A 22,485-nucleotide genomic window follows, 5' to 3' on the forward strand; every position below is an offset into this window, starting at 1 on the left:
AACTCAGGTTTTGGATTTCTGATGTTAGATAACCCCCAAACTATTAATTACTGGCAATGTGATTTTTATTATCTTCTCCTCATCGTGTTGTTGATGTCTGTGTGTCTGCAAAACCATTTCTCATTTACACTGCCTTTTATCCAGATGGATTCTAAGCATGATCCCTGTGCCCCCTGAATTCTTTTTCAGTTAGATGAGGCATCTTGCAGGATTCTGTGGTAAAACAGAAAACTGTTACAAAAATGCCTCTTGGTCTCAAGTGGGTGTTTGCTTACTATCCACCAGATGCAATACTTCCTTTGCAAAGTATGTAACAATTTGGAGAGTTCTTGTAACATCTTAAAAGCAGCATATTTGATAAATGATAGTCTGTAGTGTTTTGAAACCCACCTACAAAGCTTTTGTTCTATGCAGAAAATTGCAAGATAAGGCTGAAAGAGGAGGAGTAAGCAGATTAATTGAGAAAATATCCATCAGAGATGAGTATCTGGTGAACTTCAATACGCAAAAAGATGGTTTTGCACAATGCTTTCATGTTTGGATGGTCTCAAAGTGGGTATGAATTCTGCACTTTCCTTTTAAGGGACGTCTATAAATTTCAGACCAAAATAACAGTTTTCAATAATGTAAGTAATTTTAAAAACTATTGCGTACTATTTCATAGCACTATCAATCCTCCCTAGAGAAATAAATAGTTTCAAATTAAATCCAAATTATATACATAAAAAGTTGCAAGCAAAAGCTGCCAAGCCATTACTTCAGCAAATAGTCTGAAATCTGGTTGGACTTGTCAGATAGACTTAGACAACTCAGACATCTTCAGATACTGATTGCCCTGCTAACGAAGATTTAATGTGATTGGAAATCTTTGTTCAACTTAAGAGGCTGTCTTGTATGGATAGCGAGACTGAGTTATGTCTACTATAAGCTTCTAATACAAATTGAATGTTACAGAAATGAAAATGAGGCCTTGTTACAGATAAGGGTCAGTGAGTAGTGATCACTTCAAAAATGTAGGATAAAAGAAAAATGAGGTCAGTTAGAACATCTTTGTTTTGGGGGAGAAAATGGGAGGGGAAAAAGAAAAACCTCCGAATTAGAATGGAGATCTTGTTACACAGACACGTGTTGCCTGATGGATGCCTATGTGGACATTTTAGTTAATTGTGCTCCTGAATGGAACAAGGGAACTTGTCACAAATGTCTTGGAGAAAGCAGAAGTACTCAGTGTTGTCTTTACCTTCATATTTACGTGCAAAACCAGCCTGCAGGAACTTCAGGCCCTGTGACTCAAGGAAAAGTTTGGATCAAGTTAGATTTGCCCTTGGCAGAGGGCCACCAGTTTGAGCAGCGCTTACACTCTATATGCATGTCCACCATGAGTGCAGAGGAGGCTAACTGATGTTATTGTGAGGCCACTCTCAGTTATCTCTGAATGGTTGTGGAAACTGGGAGAGAGCAGGAAGATTCAGCACACTACAGACCTGTCAGCTTCAGTTCCATTCGTGAGAAGGTGATGGAGAAAATCCTCAATCTGCATTTCTAAACACTTGAAGGACAAGAATGTCATCAGGTTGTCATCGTGGATTTGAGTGACCTTCTATACTACAGTGACTAGCTTAGTGGATGAGGGGAGAGTAGTGTTATTTAACTTGACGTTAGCAGAGCCTTTGACACCATGTCCTGTAACATCATTGTAGACAGGCCAGCATGTATAGATTGAATAAGTGGATGCTGAGGTAAATTAAAAACTGGCTGAATGGTTGGGCCAAGAGAGCTGTCAGAAGCACAAAAACTTCTTGGAGGCGTGTAACAAGCGGCTTAGTCTCTGTCTGAAATACTGCTGGTCAGTATTGCTCAGCATCTTCAGTAATGACCTGGACAGAATACACCCTCAGCAAGTTTGCAGGTGATGCAAAACTGGGAGAAGAACTGGTAGACCAGAAAATTATGTTGCCTTTCAGAGGGTCCTCAACAAGCTGGAGAACTTGGCAGAGAGGAATATTGTCGTGTTTTCAACAAGTAGAAATATGAAATCCTACATCTGGGGAGGAATATCACCAGCACCAGTGTATGCTCAGGGCTGACAGGATACTGGAGTCCTTATGGACAACAAGCTGGCCATGAGCCAGGATTGCTTGTGGCAGACTAAACATGTCCTTGCTACAGAGAAAACCAGCAGTATGCTGGGGATCATCAGCGTGAAGAGATTCCTGCTCTCTATTCAGCTCTGCTGAGGCTGTGTCTGAAATACTGTGTCCAGTTCTGGGCTCTGCAGTGCAGGGAAGATAAGGACTTACTGAAGTGAGTCTTGTTGCACAGCTACAAAGATCACTAGTGGCTCGGTGCAGCTGACATTTGAGGAGAGGCTGAGAGCTGGGACTGTACATCCTGGAGGAGACAAGGATTCTTGGAGAATCTTAATGCATAAAAAATACTTAATGGGAGGAAGTGAAGAAAGGGCAGGTCCTTCTCCTCAGTACAGGAAAGATATGAAGGCCCTGAAGCATGTCCAGAAAAGGGCAATGAAGCTGGTGAAGAGTCTGGAGCACAGGTCTTATGATGAGCATCTGAGAGAACTGGGATTGTTCAGTCTGGAGAAGGAGAGGCTCAGATGAGACCTTATCGTTCTCTACAGCTGCCTGAAGGGAGGTTGTGGCAAGGTGGGGGTTGGCTTCCTCTCCCTGGTAACTAGTGATAGGGCAAAACATAATGGCCTCAAGTTGAACCAGGGGAGGTTCAGGTTGGGTGTTAGGAAAAATTTATTTCCCAAAGAGCGGTGAGGTATTGAACAGGCTGTCCAGGGAACTGGTGAAGTCACCATCACTGGAAGTGTTCAAGAGATGTTTAGAGGTAGTATTAAGGGATGTGGTTTAGTGGGGAAAAATTGGTGGTAAGTGGGTGGTTGGACTGGATGATTTTGGAGGTCTTTTCCAACCTCGGTGATAATGTGATTCTCAGTAGTACAAGTGACAGGACAGCCAGTGGGCACAAACTGAAATAAGAGATTTCATTTGAACACAGGAAAATACTTGTTTCACTGTGAGAACGGTCAAACGCTGAAATGGATTGTGCAGAGTGTGGAGCCTCCGTCCTTGGAGAAGCTCAGAATTCACCCATGTGGACACTGCCCTGGCAGTTTGCTTAGCTGACCCAGACTGGGTGGGAGGATTGAACTTAGCGGTCTTAAGATGCATTCCATCATAAACAGTTCTGTGAATACTCTGACATAAGCAAGCTGAACAAATGTATTTGCCTATATATATTTGAGGTTTTGTTATACAAAGTTGTTTAAGCAGAAGAGAGATGTCACAGAGACATGTCTGCAGTGTTCAGAGTTCGGGTTCAGCAGTGACAGGCAGTGTACAAATATCTAGGTATGTTTTCTGATACAGCAGGTGAAATTTTTGAGTTCTGATTTTTCAGGCTACAAAATGTAAGTACCGTAAAACCTGGAAATGAAAATTGAAGGGAGGGTAGAGATATACTAAAAGAATATGGTAGCGTGGGTTCTTTCCCTGCACGTGATGAGTTTCTTTAGGAGTCTGACTTTCTTTCCTCATCCATAAAATATTTTAAACATTTGTCTAACGTAAGGCGTATTAAGAATAGTTGTTACACTCAGTGGGGCATTTAGATTCAGAAATGTTAACAGCACTGAGAAGATGCAATCAGTGCATAATACAGTACTAAAGATGGAGAGAGGGGCATGATTCAGTTTCTTCCCTTTGATAAAACTTTGAGAATTATGGATGAGATCAGCAAGTGAATTTGCATTAGGACTACAAATGCTTCAAAGTGAAAGAACTTTAGGCAGCAGTCCTAAGATAATTGCTGAATTGCATGCTAATTTCATACTGTCTTTAATTGTGTGCCCAAAATGAGGCTGATATCTAGAGGTCATGTCTTTCTTGAGTCTGAAAGCCAGTAGTATTTGTCCTGTTGGCTAAAACAGTCTAGTGAAAAGATATTGCCTTCACCTGCAGGCCTCATGTTGCTTGTATTATTTGATCATCACAGATGCACAAAAATGCCTTAAGTAGTATGAGGTAAGATCTGAAGTTCCTAAGAATGATGGACCTATGTGAGTAGAGACATTTGGTATATATTGTATCTATTACTGCTTTAGAGGTAGCCTCAGCTGGCAATTAAGTGACTTAAAGTAGAGAAGAAAGCTGATATTTAAGTATAACATTATAAAGGTCAAGAGAATGTTGTTAAGTTGGATCATGCTGAAACATTTTGTCCTGGTTATTATGAAATACAGGAAATTTTCTCTGAAGTATTTTTGTCTTAAATGTGTTGGTTCTCAGTGCTTTGATCACCTGGTTAAGTATTGTGTTTCTCCTCTTCCATAATTCATGGCAGCTTTCTGAAAGTGTGGAACTACCTTGGTTACCATGCAGGATCAGTCTTTGAGACTTGCACGGATCAGTATTTGAAATACATATTACACAGAGAAATAGTAGGCACTTAAGGTCTTCTAAACTTCTATATATTTCAACAGGCTTTTTGGTTTGGGTTTTTTTTTAAATATTACACTCTTGGGACTTTATCATAAACTAATCATTTAATGCATACATATATCTGTGTACACACACATTATATATACATATGTTCACACACGTGCATACAAACACACACATCTTTAAATGAAGAAATGCAGAGTTTGAAAAGCCTGGATGTGGAGTCATGCCTACTGTATTTTATCCTGAGGAGAGCTGCGTGTCCGTGTTGCTGGGGTTTCTCAGATGCGTCCTGACAAACTGATGTCCTCAAACCCTTTGTTCTCAGCTTCACATGCATTCTGTGAAAGCCACATTTGGATTTGTCACCACATATCATCGCTCTTTGTCATTGTGAAATTGGGGGAGCTGCTTCCAAATTCTGTCAGGTTAACTGGAGTCATGTATTTCCCTCCAAACATGTACATGAATGCACATAAATGCTTCCTTGAGGATTTTTTTTTTTTGCCTTTGTTTTCAAGCATATTGTGAATGTGTTTAAGTGTAATAGCTAGGAGTAAGCAACACTATTTTGCCTTACTGGTATGAGATTAATAGAAAATCGTATTGTGCAGAATGATTCTTAATGATCAGCATTGCAGCAGAGACCCTTTTAGCCCTCTTCTGTTCCCGTGTATCCATTTTGTTAGATAGTCAAGTGGTTCTATCAAATATCTTCAGTAGGTTTAATAAGCCCAAATAATAAGCAGAAATGTTTTGTAATACGTGGCTTTCAAAAACAGAATGTGATGAAAATATGAGAATATCTAACTTTTTAATGTAAACTTTCCTTATTCCAAACTATATTGCTTTATATTTTCTGGACTATTTAGAACTAATCTTTATTTTCTAAAAATTGAATGGCTCAGATAATGTGGATAGGGTTACGTTGCCAACGGTTCTTTTCAGAGGGAGCTTCTCTTCTTCAGCTGAGGAATACTAAATGTGCACATTTCTTCGTGTTCAGAAGGGCAAAATCAAGTAAAGTTAATTTTCTTGAGAACTTTGCTGTTGTAGGCTGCTAATACCACTTGACTCTTCTTTTACAGGATTCTGAGGAGGAAGACAGTGAGTTGGAGGCCATTCATAAGAAACTGATAAGTCCACAAAGTTTTAAAAATTTCCGACCTTACGTACCAGAGGAATTTGCTGACTTCAGTGTTTACAATGCTAGCCTGGAAAACAGGGAGTGGTTTTCTTCTAAATCAGACTTCATGAGTTCACGTGTTCTTGAGAAAGAGGTATCCCGCAGCCCCACCACTAGCAGTATCACTAGTGGCTATTTTTCCCACAGTGCCTCTAATGCTACTCTGTCTGACATGCTTATTCCCTCTAGTGATAGCACAGACCAGCTAGCCTGTCACACAAAGGAACTGGACTCTAATGACCCTTCAGGATCATCTCTTGCACATGATATAAGATCTTTGAACAAGGAATTTTGTGAGGCAGAAAAGGAGTTAGCGAGAGAAAAGTTACCTGTGTTACCACTAAAAGAAAACAGTGCCTTAACAGAACAAGTTCCACTGTCCCTCAATGCCACTGACAAAGGCTCTCAGCAGTTACCCAGAGTTGGATCATTTTCAGCTCTGAGCTCCTCAGGTGGCAGAAATACCTGTCATACAATTGAATTTTCTGCGCGTGAAGCTACAGTTGAGCACACAATGGAGATTGTTGAAGATCACTCATTTACAGAGTTTATGGGTGTCGAAGATGGAAAAGACTTTGACCACTCAGCATCTCCACAACCCTGTTCTGTTGTGTCCTCCAATGGCGTGAGCACCTCGGAATTATCCCCGGGAACTGGCAAGGAGCAGGACACATGTGAGGCCCAGCTGGGCTCTGCAACAGCAGGCAGTCAGCTTGCAGACGCTGTGGGAAGGCCTTTGTTTGTAAAAGAGACTTCAGACCTTGAGACTTATCCTGATATTTCCATAGATGATTTTACTGGGAAGGACCACTTGGATGGGTCTGACTGTGAAGACAGTTCTTCTGCAGATCAAGCCCATGTCTTGCCTAGCTGGGTGGCAGTGGGTGAACAAGTCTGTGTTGGAAGCAATAAGGTGGGCACGGTGAGATATGTTGGAACGGTGGATTTTTCAGCTGGAGTCTGGGTTGGAGTTGAACTAAACGTTCAGTTAGGTAAGGCTGAGTATGCTCTGGATTATCTGTGCAGTTAACATCATCTGTTTTAAAGTTGCATTATAACCATACTCTGTTCACTCTTGGGAAAAACTTGCAGTTTTGTAATCATTTGACATCTGAAGCACAGCATTCTAGGCTTTCTGTTTATAGAGATGCTTCGATAAGGATAGTTAGCTGTCTCAAAGCCCTGTTCTTTTACTTAATGCAAAATAATGCTTTGCATGTCCTAGTAGTTCCCATTGGTACCCATCTGTTTATAGATCAAAAAAAACAAGCAAAGCCTAAAATTAGCAGATATTTCAACTTAGAGGTTCATGGGCAGTGCTAGCCATGGACGTCACTTGTCAGATGAGTTTGCTACCTGTAGTTTTCAGAGAGACTTATTTTTCTATTAGGTAATGACTTACACTGTGCAGGTTTTCTTTGACTTCTGTTGGGTGAGGTCTGAAAAAGAGCCTGTGTTCTGTAAATGCTAAGAGATTCTTACAGAGAATGGCTTCAGATATGTTAAGATGGCTTTTTTAGCACTTTAATAGATACTAACACTTATACAACAAGTTTCTTTGACAAATAAGTACTAAGCTTCATAAGTTAATTGCTTGAGAGTTATTTGTTTTGAAAAAGAACAGATGTGTGACTTTTTAAACTGTTCGTTGATATAATAATATTTTAGGAAGTCTTTCTTTGGTCGCAGTTCAAGGCTTCCTTTCCAGGTTTTGCTCATCCTTGTGCTTGGTATCTATCTGATTTCAGCACTCGCAGCTACAAATCTTGACTCTTGCACAGATGGTCAGAGAGATTTGCACTTCAGTACCAGAATTACATGTCTAATGAATGTACGAACATCCCAACAATTAATTCTGTGTCTTTATTTTCTTTGAAGGGAAACACGACGGGACTGTCAAAGGCAGAGAATACTTCCACTGCAAACCACGGCACGGCGTGTTTGTTCGCCCCGGGCGCCTCAGTAAGGCACCAGCATCCACAAGGAAATGCAGCAGCACTTGGCGGTCTCAGGCATCTTCCACTTCAGAGAAACGGAGGAGTTCTGTACTTCAGGGCTCATCATCCACTCCTAAAGCAGGAGAAGGCCTCTGTCATTCAGGAGATGCGGCGGCTTCTGCTTTTTCTAGGAAGCAAGAAAACAGGAAATCGTGGATTAACTGAACTGCAGTATTTTTTGCACTTACTACACATATCACTGTGTGGAAAACTTTATGGATTTTGGAAGCTATTGTACATTTAAATCTGTCCATACAGAATGCGTATTCTCTAGGATCCTTGACTCCTCTAATTTTTTTATAAATAATATATATTATATATATATGAATGTGTATCTATAGTTTGTCTGCCTGTGGGCAGATACGGCTGCACACTAAAACACAGTTAAAGCTGATGTGTAGATAATTGAGGTACTGGACTATTTGTTATGCACCAACATGGGAGATATATTTTAAACAACTAGAAATATTTTATTGTGGACAAACAGGCTGTAAATCCGTGTTTGGAAAAAGACTACGGTTTGCTGTTTTTCATTACCAAAGAACTCGTTTTAGACTGACACATTTGCTGTTTTTATCTTTCTATTGTAAATGTTTTAACTGATAACGTGGTGCCATTTTCCTTTCAGTCACTGGGCACCAAGCAGCCTTACGTTCTGTGTTTAAGCACACTGAAATATCCAACTGCTTCATATTTCTTGTCTTCCTAGAGGCCTGCCACTGTGCTGATGAACTGGCATTGTACTGAGGTGACTGACAATGCCCGAAGCTGTTAGTCTGGTATTTTGTGTTACCATGAAGCAGCCGGGCAGTTTGACTGCAGAAACAGTATTACTGCAAGGGTGTGATAGGAAAACACTTTGGGGTTTGTCTGGGGGTTTTTGGGGTGCGGGGGGGAAGCGGGGAAACGACACAGTAGATGGATTGTGACTGCAGACTTTGCACTTGTTACTTGCTGGTTATTATCAAGATGAAATAGAACCTGCGAAAGTAATTTTAATCTGTAAAGTTTATGTTAATAATGGGAATGATGGAGGGATTTGTGTCTGGTGCTCATGAATTCCTACGAAGGTTGTTCCACATGTAGATACTGTAGATGCCTGTACAAGTGTTCTGGATGTTTGTAAAGTAACATGGTAAAAAATGAGTGACGTGAGTGGCCTGCTGTACCTGTTCTTTGTTCTGAGCAAGTGAGTGACTGAGATACCTGGGACCTTACTGACAAGCTGCTGTTCTTTCTCTGATTGTTGTGTACAGTAAGCGGACTCTAGTGTGTTACTATTTACTGTAAAGAACTGTAATTTATATACTGCCAATACTGTATTTAATTGGTACAGACCTATTGTGTGTTAGAATACAGACTGTTTACTTGGGATTTTAAAGACATCGTTTTGCTTATATTTGATACATTTAGGTTCCGTGGTCACATAATAAGCTTAATGCCATTACTAGCTGATGGTGCTCGGATGCAAAATACTTTAAGAATGCTGAAGGACTGCAATGGGAGTGGAGCACCTGATGATGTTAACCTGTATGAACACTGGCTGGTTCCTGTGGCACAAGATGAGCGCAGCCCGTGTGGATACACCTTCCTCATCTGCTGCCTTCCCTTCTCAGGGGAGCAGAGCTGGGTGACTCCTGCCAGAGAACAGCACGGGCACTGAGAGCTTGTGGACAGGGGAGAGCGGGCAAGTTCCTGGAAGGCAGATGCACTGCTAAAGACGTACATCCCTCATCCAGGCAGCTGGGAGGTGCTGTGCCAAGGGGGCAGGCGCAGAGCGTTGTGCTGTCCTTGACGTGGCTTTTGCCAGCACTGAAACAGGATACTGATGTGCTTGTGTTAGTTGATTCTGGTGGAATGAAGGGCTTTGCAGAAGACATCTTTTTCATGCTTTTGGAGTCCACTCAGAGTTGCTTTTGGTGCATTAACAATGATTGTTGCTGGAAAAAAAAAAAATTACTATAATGGAAAAACTTGTTTACACAGAAGTATTTTATCAGGCACAGATGACCCTAAAACACTGTCAAGTATCTTGAAGTTAATTTTAGATGTCACTTTAACCTTTTTATAAAGCTTTTGAAAAAATACACGTTGTATGTGCATGAACATTTGCATAAATTATTGTCCTCGGCCACTGCAAGCAGTTTTGGAAGTTAATATGGTCCTTTTCTTACAGAATTTATACCAGGTTAGCATCAGCTACCCTTAGGAATACAGAACACATGGTTGGTTCATAAACACTGGAGTGCTTCCTGGAGTGTACAGTCTATGAATGGCAGAGAAACCTACAGAAGCCAGGCTGTTTGCACGAACATTTGACTTAACCCATGCTATCCCAATGTTTTCTTTTGCAAACTCGGCATATTAACACATTTGTCCCAGGCAAGACGGGACAAAATGGAAGGAACGTATGTAATGAGTGCAGTGAAGTTATGTGGAACTGCAGGCATTGATGTGCACTAATAACTCTGCTACACAAGTGAGAAGTATGTTTTCTGTTGGTAGTGCCGGAGCAGCAGTGGCTGTCCTGAGCTTTTTAACCAGTAGAAAAATGCCATGGTGACTGTTCAGTTGCAAGTTGCCTTTCCTCTTTCCTAAATATTGTCTTAACCAGCATTTAAAAGGAACAGCCCAAGAAGCAGGATCTACGATCCACGATGAGACTGAGATATTAAAAAGCAAACCAGCCCTAACTGTAATGCTGACTAATGAGTGACTGCTTCTGGCTTGAGCTGCCGGCACACATTGCCAGTGCAGGGGCTCACCCTGCTGGAATGATGTCGCTTAAATTATCAGCCTGGCTACAGTGCTAAATTGGTCCCGTGGCCCTTGCCTTGTGTTCTCAGTGTGTTAGCTGTTTTGTTGTTGCTGTTGTTGTTGTTTTTTTCCAAAACCCTTTATGAAGATTCAACTAGAGCCCTTTTGGAACTGGCACAGGCAGAAGCACAGGCAGGCTGGGGTCAGTGCCCCTCAGCGTTTCCCATACTCCCCTACAACAGGAAACTCATCTTACAGAATTCACGGGGAAAAGAAAAACTGAAATATTTAAGAAGTGTGAAATCTCAGACTGAGGAAGAAGGGATTTAAAGTTGCCAAGGAAGGGCAGGGAGGAGGGTGAGGCCGAGTGAAAGCAGTGAGTGAGCATTTTCTACAGAAAATAAGCTAGAAGCAGCTTGCCTCATAAAACTGTGGGAACTGTGAGTGGTTGGAGTGCTGTTTGTGCATGGATGTTGCATGGGTTGGATAGTGATAGGATAAGGGGGAAGGTTTAGGTTAGATATTAGGAGGAAGTTTTTCACTCAGAGGGTGGTGAGGCACTGGAACAGGTTGCCCAAGGAGGCTGTGGATGCCCCATCCCGGGAGACATTCAAGGCCAGGCTGGATGTGGCTCTGGGCAGCCTGGTCTGCTGGTTGGTGACCCTGCACATAGCAGGGGGTTGGAACTAGATGATCATTGTGGTTCTTTTCAACCCAGGCCATTCTGTGATTCTATGTCCGAGTAAAACAAAGTGCGGGGGCTTCGCTAACGGACGAGGGGCCCCGCGCTGAGGCAGTGCCTCGTCCTGCCGGCCGTGCAGCGGCACCCGGCTGCTCCGCGGCACAGTAAAGCCGAGCAGCGCAGCGCCGTTCAGCCAGGAGCCGCGCCGCCCTCTGCCGCTGCAAAGAAACAGCGGCGCAGGGGAGGCGGGGCCGAAGGCGGGCCGGGCCGGGGACGTGCGGCGTCGCACGGCAGGGCTCGGAGCCGCGGAAGAGCGACCCGCGGTCCGCGCTCCGCCCGCCCTCAGGTGGGTACGCGGCGGGGCCGGGACTGGGAGCGGAGCCGGGCCCGGCCGGCGAGAGAGCGCCGCGCTGCTTTCCCCTCGCGGTTCCTTCCGTCGGCTGCAGCCCGGCCCAGCGGCTCGGGGCCGCTCCCGGCGAGACACCGCGAAATGAACTCCCTCGGGGAGCTGTGAGCAGCGCGTTCGCTCGGTGATCCGCTCGTTTCCCGTGTGTCTCCTCAGGACGAGGCGTCGAAGCTGCTGATGAGTCTCGCTCTGCGTGCCGCCCGGAGGCTGCTCGCGCAGGTGCACGGTGCTCCCAAACCTGCTTTGAAGAGACTCAACTTCTGCTGGGAAATGGCTCGGCCGAGTTCGAGTAAGATACGCGTTTGTTCGCTTTAGTCTCCTGGGCGCTGGTTAAGCTGGGTTGGAAACTCAGAATAGGTGGTGTAATGGGCGAAATCCCCAGTTTAATTCAAAACGATTGGAAGAGCGTGACGCTGACTTATCTCTCAGCTGTTAAAATGTATCTTCTGTGCCTATTTACTGTACGGTTCCAAAAGTAGCTGCTGTCACTGTGGTTTTAGTACTTATAATTTATGCAGAGATGCATGCCAGTTAGCTGCCTTTCCTCTTCATGCTTCTAAGGAGCAATAAAACTCACCTTGATTTGTTTGTGCAAGAATTATGGAAGACCTCAAGCATTTGTGGTAGTTTGGGAGCTGCATATTAGGTAAGCGATGAACCCTTAGTTAGTCTAGCAGACATATACACGTATATTTATTTTTAAGCCTGAAGATGTGCCTTAACTTGAAATAACCCCTGGCACCAGGGCACACCGGGGCCGACCTGCTGCAAAGCAGCTCTGCAGGAAAAGCCCCGAGCATTCTTCTGGTGGGCAGCTGGGTAACCAGGAGCCAGGGACGGGCCCTCCTGCTGAAGAGGGCCAACGGCCCCCTGGGCTGCACCAGGCAGAGCTCCTCCAGCAGGTGGAGGGAGGTGGTTGTGGTCCTTCCCTCTGCCCAGCCCTGGTGATGCTCGCCTGGGGAGCTGGGTCCAGCTCTGGGCTCTCCGCTGCAAGACCTGCTGGGGTGGATCTGGTCACAACAGTGATAAGGAGCTGGAGCTGTTGATGTATAAGGAGGGGCTGAGAGGGCCTCGGCTGTGCAGCTTGCAGGAGAGGAGGCTCAGGGGTTTCTTACTAGTGTATATATGCCACTGGTTTGGGAGTGATAAATCACAGTTGGGCTTTTTTCAGAGGTGCCCAGCACCAGGATGAGTCAGTGAGCACAAGCTGGAGCACAGGAGATTTCCCCTGAACACCAGGCAGCAATTCTGTGCTGTGCAAGTGATGGGGTAACCGGCACTTGCTGCCCAGGGGCTGTGGGATCTCCTCTTTGGAGATCTCCAAAAACTTCCTGGACACAGGCTTGGGAACCCTTGAGTTTTCCCCTGCTTTGAGGAGGCTTGGACCAGAGGTCCCTTTTCACCTCTGCCATTCTGTGGTTCTAAAATATGTTGCTTTAAAATTAATATCTGAGGTAAAGAGGTTCCTTTATAATCTCATTTTGATTCTTACAGGTAGGAAGCAAACTTCCTGAATGGTGGTGGCATTGCTATTGTGGTAGCATCTAATTATGGTTTCAGTTTAAGGCATCTTGTCTTTCAAATACTGTATATACCCATAGTTGAATATGTGTTGTCCTCCTGGTTTGCTCATACGTTGTTTTTGAAAATCTCCAAGAACTGCCCTTCAAATTCCAACATACAGAAACAGGAGGGGAAGAAAAAAAAAAAAAGTATTCTGAAATTAAAATCATGGTGGGTGTTTGTGGAAGCCAGTTCTGGATGCATGCAAATGCCCTTTCTGCATGCGCGTTTGGCAGCATTGTATGAAATCTTATGTAAAAATGCAACTGTTTGAACAAGTGTTCATCTTTTTGCCCCACAAACAGACATGGCTGATTTCCGAGAAGTGTTTGCCAAAGCAAAGCATATCGCCATCATTACTGGAGCTGGTGTGAGCGCCGAGAGCGGCGTTCCTACCTTCAGAGGGGCTGGAGGTTTTTGGAGAAAGTGGCAAGCACAGGTATGTACCCATGGCACTGCTGTGCTCTTCTGTCAGCCAGGGATGTGTGTGTGAAAGTTTTCTGTTGTTGGGTTGATCAGCTGCTTCAGAAAGCTGATGTGTATGCAGACAGCTCTGTCTTTCTGCTGTGCCACTCTGCTGCCTGGTCGCCTAGCTGCTTTCTCTTCTTTGGACACCCTCACTGTGTTCATATCATGGGGCCTTTCCTGTTTTAAACTCTTAGGAAAATGTTACAAAAATAATAAAGGACAGTTGCAAAGGTAGAACCTGGTTTTCTTTCAATCCTGATTTCTGAGGTGTGCAGTGGTGCAGTAGCGAGCAATAAAATACTGTAGTGCAGGTGCCTCGAGACTCTGGTACTGCACATTTCAAGGTCACCATCAGTAACTCTTACTCAAACACTGCAGCCCTATCTGCTCTCTTTGCTTTTGTTGTTCTTGAGGATAGTGTATAAAGGTGACATTAGGCTTTGGTTTTGACAGGGACTGTAGTGTTACGCTTAAACTAAGTCAGATAAAAAACTGCTAACAAAGGGAAGATCCACGCAATGCTGAGTTTTATGGCTGCTCTGTAAATGAGTTCTGAATGCTAAAAATTGTGTGCATTGAAACATCTCATCTTCCTTTGTACTGCACTGAACTTCTGCTGGTTACAAGCTATCTCTTCATTCCATAAGCTATTTTGAGTTGTCATCCTCATAAGAGATGGGCTACTGAGCTGTGTTCCTGTCAGCTACATCTGGCTGTAATAATCTACTTTTGGTTATCCTGTTGTCAGACTGGCAGTGTGCTGTTGGCCCTCACCTGAAAAAGGGATTCTCCTGCACTTCCATCAGCAGAATGAAGCGTTGCATCTCTTTCAGGAGTTGGCCACTCCCGGGGCGTTTGCACGCAACCCTTCTCGCGTGTGGGAATTCTATCATTACCGCCGCGAGGTGATGCTGAGTAAACATCCCAATGCTGCACATATTGCCATTGCTGAGTGTGAAAAGCGACTGAGAAAACAAGGCAGGAGCGTGGTGGTCATCACCCAGAATATCGATGAACTGCACAGGAAGGCAGGCACAAAGCACCTCCTGGAAATTCATGGTAAGAATCTGCTTCCCTGTCTGCTGCAGGACAGCAAAACTCTTGGGAGAAGAGAGAGCAGGATGATAGGCAGAACAAATGAAACTTGTCCTAAAAGTGATAATCACTCATAGGTTATTTACAGTATCACTCTGTTCACTTTTGGAAGATGTTTTGGACACTTCATAGCCTCCTTTCATTTGTCAGCTGGACAGCACAGAGTGGACAGCACATGGGAATTGGTTCTCCATTCCCACCTGCTCAGTTTTGCCACTTGGAATACGTGGAATTTGGGGTTTCAGCAGTGTGACAGCATCACTCTGGTACTGCCACCAACAAAAGGCATGTGGGCAAGAGATGTCTTTCCAGCCCTGGTGCTTTCCCTTTGTCGTGTCCTGTCATTTCCTTTGTGGCCCCACCCATGGCAGCCCCTCAGGTGCAGGAGGAAAGAAGGTCTAGAAACACATGATGTTTCCATACCTTTCTCTTCCATGCTCTGTGGCACTCCCTCTCCCATTCCCTGTAGTTCATGGCATTCCACATCCCCTCCTGCTCTCCAGCAAGGTGCCAGAGGAGCACTACACAGAGGCCACTAATTTGTGATCTTGACACAAGTTGTTTCGCAGTTGTGGATCCAGTGATAAAGCCATGGGTATAGTTTTATTCTTCACAAAATCTAAACAATTTAAACTGATGGGCGTCTCCACAGCGCGTGGTATTAGCTCTATGGAAGTTCAGAGATGTGCATCTTGCAGTTGGGGAGTTTGCATAAAACAAAGTGGGGCTAACCACAAGCAGAAATGATCTCATTTGGTAACACTTTTAGTGATTTTTTCCTTTGAAATAACTGCTATGAAGCTGCGTATTAATTATGTCATAAGGTAGAAGGTCATAAAGCGTAGCTCAAAGGCTGCTGCTGTTCACTGTGGCCGTTTAGGTAAAAGGGTGCTTCTGGCTCTGCTTGTGCTGTGCTGTGCTTAACTCTGACCCTGGCTGTGTTTGGTTGCTAAACAAACGTATAGATGCACTCTGTAAATAACATCTCAACCATAATGATGGCAAGTTTCAATACCCAATTTACGTGTTCATGTAGCTGTCAACCCACAAGTCAAATAAAAGCTGTCTGGGATAAACATAACCATTTGCTTGTACAGTCGTGCCCTAGAACAATTACTTGATCCGTAACGTTTCCTCTTTCTGCATTTCAGGAAGCTTATTTAAAACTCGATGCACCAACTGTGGAAATGTGACTGCGAATTACAAGAGTCCAATCTGCCCGGCGTTGGCTGGGAAAGGGTAATCCATCTGCCTTGCAAACTCCCAATATTTTCTGCTTAGTCTGCTCTTCAGTAGGAAAGGAGCTGTTACAGGAGCATAGAGGAGTTCTAGCCAAGCACTTTATTGTTCTTTAATAATATTCAGGATTTGGGTTCTGAATCTCCTGTGTGCCTCATTACTCTTGTGCTTCAACTCATCATTGAGACTCTCATTACAAGTCTTGAAATGCAGGAAAATCAGTTTCCAGGATTTCTTTTCAAGTTGCAGAAGAGCCCTTTGGCCTCCTTCTAGCCATCTTTTTTTTTTTCCTTGCAGTGTTGAAGGAAGAAAAAAAAAATAAAAGGGAGGGGAAGACAGGCATGTGCTTATAAAAGTTTTAGTCCCAGATCTTTAGATAGCTTCATAAATACTTACTGTGTCTTTGTCAGACTTTGACAAGCTAATTGCTGTTGCTTAGCTCTGAGATAATACTGTATAGAAGCCAGCTTGCCCTGTGTGTGCCAAGGTGGGCCTTTAGTAGAGTTGACTGAAGTTGCAAAGATTCTTGACTGGATAAAATACGAAGTTTTTGGCAGTCTGTAAAATGCACTTCATCTGTATGTTTGAATATATATTTCAATTTTGTAAATTCAGGGCTCCAGATCCAGAAACAGAAGATGCCACAATTCCAGTTGAAGAACTTCCTCAGTACGTATCAACTTCTTTATTTTTTTTTGCTGCTAGCTTTTTAAAATTTCATATATCTCAATTCTTTTATGACTGTTTCTGTAGTTTTGGAAGGACACGTACACATTCAGCAGGAGCAGAACACCTGGGAAGAGAGTTGATATCTAAACTTAGTGCTTGGGAGGCACCAGACAGTAGGAGTATGTACAAGTTTATCACAGTGCTAAAGGAACTGCATGTTTGTGTTCTTGAGCATCAAACTCAAAACATGCCAAAACTTGTGGGTTTGGTAGTGAGCAGTAGAATTGCACTAAGAAACTACTGCACAGTAAGCTGTTACTTTTCTACTGTTCTGCTTTTCTACCGTTGGTCAGCATGTGATAGGGTGATGGTGCGCAGCCACAGAGAAGTTTCCTGCAGGCTCTAAATAAGCCAGGGTGCTTTCTGTAGTGGCTAAAGCTTTACCTTGGTTAGCTGCAGGTGCAAGGAGCTACTGCGTTTTTTATCTTGTTCCTAAGGAAACGGGGCTGCTGTGGGGCTGCTGTGGGGCTTCTGCCCATCCCACTTTCTTCTTAAAAACCTGCTGGACTGTTTCTGTTGAAGTCAGTAGGAATTGTAACACATATCAAGTTCTTGGGAGTTTCATGCATTTCAGGAGCTGAGTAAGACACAGCAATTATGATTCTGAATTGAATGACTGTTCAACAACCTGTGCTCAGGAGAGCATAAGGAGTGCTGTGAATGTGAGCAGTGAAAGAAGGAAGCCTAATGAGAGCTGCTTTGCCACTATGCAGGTGGAGGTGTTCATGTCAGAAATATAATGCTGTACCTCTACATTTTTTCAATAGGTGCGAGGAAGATGGCTGTCATGGCCTTCTTCGTCCCCACGTTGTATGGTTTGGTGAAGCCCTGGATCCAGACGTTCTCACAGAGGTGGAGAAGGAACTCGAACTATGCGACCTCTGCTTGGTGGTGAGGATGTTTGTGTTGCTTTGTGGGATGGCAGTCAGCATCGTCAGGGGCTGCTTCTGTGGGGTTATTTATTTACTTGCCGTGTACATTCCGCATCACTGACCAATACAATCGGATGTTTTGTCTTCTTTTCCTGATATTTTGTGGTTTATAACCACAAAAATGCAAATAAATAAATAAATAATAATTAAAAAAAAAAAAAATCCCAGAAACGCAAACAGGCTTTTTAGACTGCAGCAGACACAAATTCTGATGTGCGTGCCACCTCACTCCACAGCGACACAAAACGCAGCTCTGGATGTATTTTCCTTTCTGTCAGGTCTTTACCTGCTTTATCATTTGCTGCTGGCTTTGCAGGTGGGAACCTCCTCCGTGGTGTACCCTGCCGCCATGTTCGCCCCCCAGGTGTCCTCCAGAGGAGTGCCGGTGGCGGAATTTAACATGGAAGCCACTCCTGCAACAGACAGGTTCAGGTAAGGCCGCTCCGCACTCTGACCCCTCCATCTTCACCGTCCTGCTCTGAACGGTTACGCTGCCTAGAGAAAAGCAAACCTCCCCTACCATTTCTGCCCGCTCCCCGCCCTTCACACGCTCTCTCCTTCCAGGTTCCACTTCCAGGGCCCCTGCGGGACCACGCTGCCGCCTGCGCTGGCCCGGCACGAGTCCGAGATCATCGCCTGAGGCGGGGCGGGGGTGGTGCGGGGCGAGGCGGCGGGCCTCGATCGCGCCAATAAAGCCTGCAGCCGGCCGCTCCCGTGTCCGCGTCTGACTGCCAGCGCTGGGGGCGGTGGTCGCGAACAGCTGGGCGCTAAGGGGGCGACGCCGGAAGTCGGTGGAGCGTTTTCCGGAAGTTGGCGGAGAGCTTCCGGAAGTTGAAGGCCGTATTCCGGAAGTTGACGGAGTGCTTCCGGGTCGCGCTGAGGCCGGTCGAGGAGCGTGGCCATGGTGCGGCGGCGGCGGCAGGAGGAGGAGGCGGTCCCCGCGGGCCCGGCCGCCGCGCCGCTCTCGTCGGAGGATGACGAAGCCCCCGTGGAGCTGTCTTTCGGCGCGGCGAGGGCGGAGGCCGAGGCCGAGAGGAAGCTGGTGGGGGAGGCGGCTCGGAGGTACGGCGCCCTCTCTCCCCTTTCCGCTCCCCCTCTCACCCGGCGCTGCGCTCACGGTGGCTCCCGCCCCCCCTCCTCCGCAGGCACCGGGAGCTGCTGAAGGAGAAGCGGCGGCGGCGGCAGGAGTTGTTCACGGAGCAGAAGGTACCGCGGTCGTCCCGCAGCCCGCACCGAGTCGGGCCGGCCGGGCCCCGCGCCCTCACCGCCGTTTCTCCGTAGAGAAGGAAGCTGCTGCCCGATGCCCTGCTGCAGGAGCTGGCCGCCGCGCCGCTTGCACGGTGAGGAAGGAGGGCGGGGGGCCACGGGTGGCTTTTCGGGGGCCTTTGGCTGCGCAAAGCCGGGCTGTGGCTGTAACGTGCTTTCCCCTTCCCTCGCAGAGCAGAAGAGCCGAGCCCCGCACCTGCACCAGGTACTCAGAACGCTCCATTTCCACAGCTCAGTTAACAGAGAATAAAGATGGGACGGGACCCCCAATTTCAGCAGTGCACGGTTGTTCTATTGCACTGATTTTTTGTCCTGTATTGAATCCTATCGATGTGGGACTGATAGCAAGGAACAGCAAAAGCACTGTAGCTTTTAGAGGGATCCCTTGAGACTTAGGCCTTCCTCTTCAACAGCCCTCCTTTGAGAGCAGCACTGTTAGTTTTTACCAAACAGAGCAGCTGGAAAGTGCCTTTTGGAGTTAAAAATGGATGCTTGTTCACAGCTTGTATTACTTCATTTCTGTTCCTCTTACTTACACTTCTAGATTGTGTTTTTGGGATATTTTTCTTCTGTTGAATTTTCCATAGATAAACGTCCTGAAAGGGGTTCTGCAAAACAGAGGAAAGACCGCATCCCAGGACAGGTCAAGAAAGACAAAGCAGGAGGCACCAGGTAGGGCAGGAGCAGAAGATGTGGGGCAGCAGCTCCGTGCTGCAGCACTGTTTCCCCTAGCCTGAGGGAGGCAGCCTACAGCTGGATCTCCAGGATGCTTTTCACTTGATGCTAGCCCTGCTCTTGCTCTAATTGAAACAAGTGTGTTTGTGACTTTAAGTCTCCTTCACTATGCTTCTGACCTCATCACAATGATTGTGTATGGGAAAGCAGCAGTAGCATCTGCTACGAGGAGTTTGTGACTCCCACCAGTCAGGGCAAGCTGCTTCAGCTCTTGGCTGATCATCAAACCAGTACGGACATCTCGAGTATCAAAATATTGACTAGCACGTGTTGTTTTGGGTTCTGTAACTATGCCATGGATTTACATTTCTAACAGGTCAAAAGGAAACTATATTGCTGTGCACTTGAAAGATGGGAACTTAACAGGCCTCCACCAACAAACAGCAAAAGACTTCATACGCGATCAGCTCTATGGCCCAGGCACCAACCGAACGAGCGGTAGGCAGTTTTCCTTAGGTCTGCATCTGGATTTGTCTGTATTAATCTTTGTAATTAATATTCATCTCGTTACAGCAAATGAATTCTTTTCCACTGCGAACAAGAAAGACCCAATTAAAAAAGCTGCAGTTCAGTTTGTGGACAAATCTTGGGGTAAGTAAAAGAGAAAAAAAAAAAAATGAAGTTGGCACTACTCCATGCATATGGATGCCCACCTCTGGACATGTTCAAGGCTAGGTTGGATGGGACCCTGGGCAGCCTGAGCTCGTGGATGGGAACCTTGCCCCCCTCCAAACTACTTGATTCTGTACCCTATCCATCTGCTTTTCCACTTGTGCTTTAAAAGTGAAAGCACTACTGCACCCCTTCCTGCAGGAGGCTGGCTAGTGGCACCAGCATGTGCCAGTGGAAGCCTTCTGTTCTATATGAAACACGACTGAGAGGAAGTTATCAGCTTTCCCTTATGTGCTTCTGCTCAGGCTTGAAGTGCTGCAGTAATGGAACACATTGCTGCCAGCCACACAGCTGAGCTAAGAAAATGCTTACAGGCTTACTGATTTGGTTTTGTTTTGTTTTAAGGACTGGAAAAAAAGCAAAGAGCAGCAAAGTTCACAAAATCCTGGGTCGCAAGAAAGATGACAAGTACACTTTGAAGACAGCTTTTTGAGAAGATGCCATCAACGGACACGTACTGAGAGTTAATTTCTCATCAGCTACACGTAACAGGTGAACAGGTGTCATATACCCTCCACCTCCTTCTCCATCATTACTCCTCTCTTTCAGCTTCAGGCAATGGACAGTTTCACAAGTGGTCCTGGTTGCCCTCTGCATTCTTACCTCCCCCTGGCAGAAGTTGCTAGGGAAGCTGACACACTGCTGGGTCACAGTCATGATGGCATATCCCTCAGGGGCTCTTATAAGCTCATCTCACAGAGCTGGAGTTTGTTCCACGAGGCACCTCGACTGCAAAGAATAAAGATGAATGGTTTCATACTTACTCTTGTGGATGCTGTGCTTCCTAAAACCATCTATTATTCCTGTTTTTTCAGTACCCACATCATTCGGGAGAGGCTGTAGGCTAGTATTAGAGTCCTTATATCAGTTCACATGGCAGGGCTGCTTTTAGCCAGGCTTGATTACTTTCAAGGAATGTAATTTATTATTTTTTTTCCCCTACCTTCAGGGAGCATTTAACTTGCTGCCTTGAGTTAGCAGTGCTATCTCATGGTAAGAGCACACCCTTTGATTTTCAGCAGCTTTGACAAGAGAGGTGGTATTGTAGGGTCCAGCAGTGAACCATCGTTCTAGGATAAAACTAGAACAAAGAAAATGTAGCATACAAGCCCATGCTACCATGTATGTAGAAGTAAGTTTTTAATGACTGGTTAATTATGATATCACTACATTTTATTGCAATATAGTACTATTTAAGCACTTTTAAAAATGCAAGGTGTACAAAGATTAAATTAAGACTGTAAATTGACTAAATATTTGGTTTTTATATAAATAGGTCATAACCACACTGTGTTGACATGTAATACTGTTATAATACAACAGTTAAACTGGTGAGTCTACACAACAGAAGCTGTCTGTAGTTAAACAAGGAAACAAAGTTGAAAAGACCATGTTAAAACAAAAACTACTAAGATCAACAGGTTGGGATTGTAAGTAGCAACAAACATATCACTCAGCTCCTGAGTAATTCAAGTTTTACAGTACACATTAAAAAATATCATTTCTTCCCATCAACACTATATCCAAACCATCAGGTGTTTATGCATTTTGCAAATTACATTGATTGAACTATGTAACAACGGGGGTGGCGGCTGGCAAGTCATCCTGCTTGACACATACATCACCCACATGCTAATACATCCACGTTTCTGCTCTTCTGTCCCACCACAAGGCAGCAGGATTTTTGGTTTGTTTTAGACAATCGTTGAGAGGATCTGTATTTGTCAATTTGGATGTCTGACATTATCAGTGATATTTTCCACTCTTAGTTGTCTAAGAGGTTCAAAGGTGGAAATTCTCTAACACTAAGTTAGAAATCATTTGCATCATGCTGTAAACTAGGAAGCAACATAAAGCGACAGACTTGTCCTTAGTACATAATTAAAATTCCAAATTCCAGTCAGCAGAGCTGGTCTACTTTCCATAGTGAATACACCACACCATTTCACAGATCTTCAAATGCATAGCTAGTGTAGGTAGTCTTCCACTGTGGCAAAAGCACAGGATCCAATTCCCGATCGGGCCATCAATCCCAGACACTGTGATGCTTGTCCCATTGCCAGGGCAAGCGGTGGTTGCTTTGGCAGATTGTGAGTCTCTGGAAGATCAACAGCAGCAGTTAAAATATCTCACTTGGTTTCATTGTTTTCTTGTACTAGAAAACTCAAAATCCATGTACTTCCTTCCAAAGCTTACCCTCATGGCAAAACAGCAGGAACAACGAAGGAACACTTTGAAATTCTCTGCAGAGCTCTATTACTGAGCAAGCCATTTTTTGCTTTGAACCAATAA

The 22,485-nt window shown here is 44.9% G+C and overlaps 4 protein-coding genes and 1 long non-coding RNA gene across 15 annotated transcripts in view; 3 read left to right on the forward strand and 2 right to left on the reverse strand.

Annotated features, from left to right (window-relative positions):
* The window catches only part of KIF13A (kinesin family member 13A), a 114,970-nt gene extending 105,940 nt beyond the window's left edge, over positions 1–9,030 (forward strand). For 8 of the 9 annotated variants that reach the window (XM_085220137.1, XM_085220138.1, XM_085220130.1 and 5 more), the window contains 2 exons: positions 5,555–6,644; positions 7,531–9,030. In XM_085220137.1, the coding sequence (XP_085076263.1) occupies positions 5,555–6,644; positions 7,531–7,814 (1,374 nt within the window). In that variant the 3' untranslated portion in view covers positions 7,815–9,030. Of the gene's footprint in view, positions 1–5,554; positions 6,645–7,530 lie in introns of those variants that run through there. The other variant, XM_085220136.1, reaches the window with a different exon arrangement.
* A 2,262-nt stretch (positions 9,031–11,292) lies between these two features.
* Positions 11,293–18,228, forward strand: SIRT5 (sirtuin 5). The gene is made up of 9 exons (XM_085220146.1): positions 11,293–11,434; positions 11,651–11,783; positions 13,363–13,496; positions 14,359–14,584; positions 15,772–15,859; positions 16,475–16,528; positions 17,356–17,479; positions 17,837–17,952; positions 18,085–18,228. The coding sequence occupies exons 2-9, from the start codon at positions 11,672–11,674 to the stop codon at positions 18,158–18,160; spliced, it is 930 nt and encodes a 309-aa protein (XP_085076272.1). The 5' UTR covers positions 11,293–11,434; positions 11,651–11,671; the 3' UTR covers positions 18,161–18,228.
* Positions 15,205–17,933, reverse strand: LOC104910091 (uncharacterized). The gene is made up of 2 exons (XR_004159107.2): positions 17,807–17,933; positions 15,205–17,612 (listed from the first exon to the last, which is right to left on the reverse strand). It is a non-coding gene; the product is annotated as an uncharacterized LOC104910091 (long non-coding RNA).
* Positions 18,229–18,288: 60 nt separating the features above from the next.
* Positions 18,289–20,956, forward strand: NOL7 (nucleolar protein 7). 2 transcript variants are annotated; one of them, XM_085220144.1, is made up of 9 exons: positions 18,289–18,582; positions 18,666–18,726; positions 18,802–18,860; positions 18,960–18,991; positions 19,374–19,458; positions 19,838–19,959; positions 20,035–20,112; positions 20,539–20,647; positions 20,743–20,956. In XM_085220144.1, the coding sequence occupies exons 1-8, from the start codon at positions 18,422–18,424 to the stop codon at positions 20,610–20,612; spliced, it is 672 nt and encodes a 223-aa protein (XP_085076270.1). In that variant the 5' UTR covers positions 18,289–18,421; the 3' UTR covers positions 20,613–20,647; positions 20,743–20,956. The 2 variants fall into 2 exon arrangements, with proteins under 2 accessions (XP_085076270.1, XP_085076269.1); XM_085220143.1 differs by having other exon boundaries at positions 18,295–18,582; positions 20,539–20,956.
* Positions 20,957–21,348: 392 nt separating this feature from the next.
* Positions 21,349–22,485, reverse strand: part of RANBP9 (RAN binding protein 9) — a 37,816-nt gene continuing 36,679 nt past the window's right edge. For both annotated transcript variants that reach the window (XM_085220141.1, XM_085220140.1), the window contains exon 14: positions 21,349–22,291. In XM_085220141.1, coding sequence (XP_085076267.1) covers positions 22,161–22,291 — 131 coding nt within the window. In that variant the 3' untranslated portion in view covers positions 21,349–22,160. The remainder of the gene's footprint in view (positions 22,292–22,485) is intronic.

This window comes from Meleagris gallopavo, chromosome 3 (genome assembly GCF_905368555.1).
Source record: "Meleagris gallopavo chromosome 3, MGAL_WU_HG_1.1, whole genome shotgun sequence".
NCBI lineage: Eukaryota > Metazoa > Chordata > Aves > Galliformes > Phasianidae > Meleagris > Meleagris gallopavo.

Bases quoted from the DNA above. Each gene is read 5' to 3' on its own strand.
- SIRT5 (XM_085220146.1), top strand. From the start codon at position 11,672: ATGAGTCTCGCTCTGCGTGCCGCCCGGAGGCTGCTCGCGCAGGTGCAC. The intron at 11,784-13,362 runs GTAAGATACGCG...CCCCACAAACAG, and splicing joins AATGGCTCGGCCGAGTTCGA to ACATGGCTGATTTCCGAGAA. The intron at 14,585-15,771 runs GTAAGAATCTGC...TCTGCATTTCAG, and splicing joins GCACCTCCTGGAAATTCATG to GAAGCTTATTTAAAACTCGA.
- NOL7 (XM_085220144.1), top strand. From the start codon at position 18,422: ATGGTGCGGCGGCGGCGGCAGGAGGAGGAGGCGGTCCCCGCGGGCCCG. The intron at 18,861-18,959 runs GTGAGGAAGGAG...CTTCCCTCGCAG, and splicing joins GCCGCCGCGCCGCTTGCACG to AGCAGAAGAGCCGAGCCCCG. The intron at 18,992-19,373 runs GTACTCAGAACG...AATTTTCCATAG, and splicing joins GAGCCCCGCACCTGCACCAG to ATAAACGTCCTGAAAGGGGT.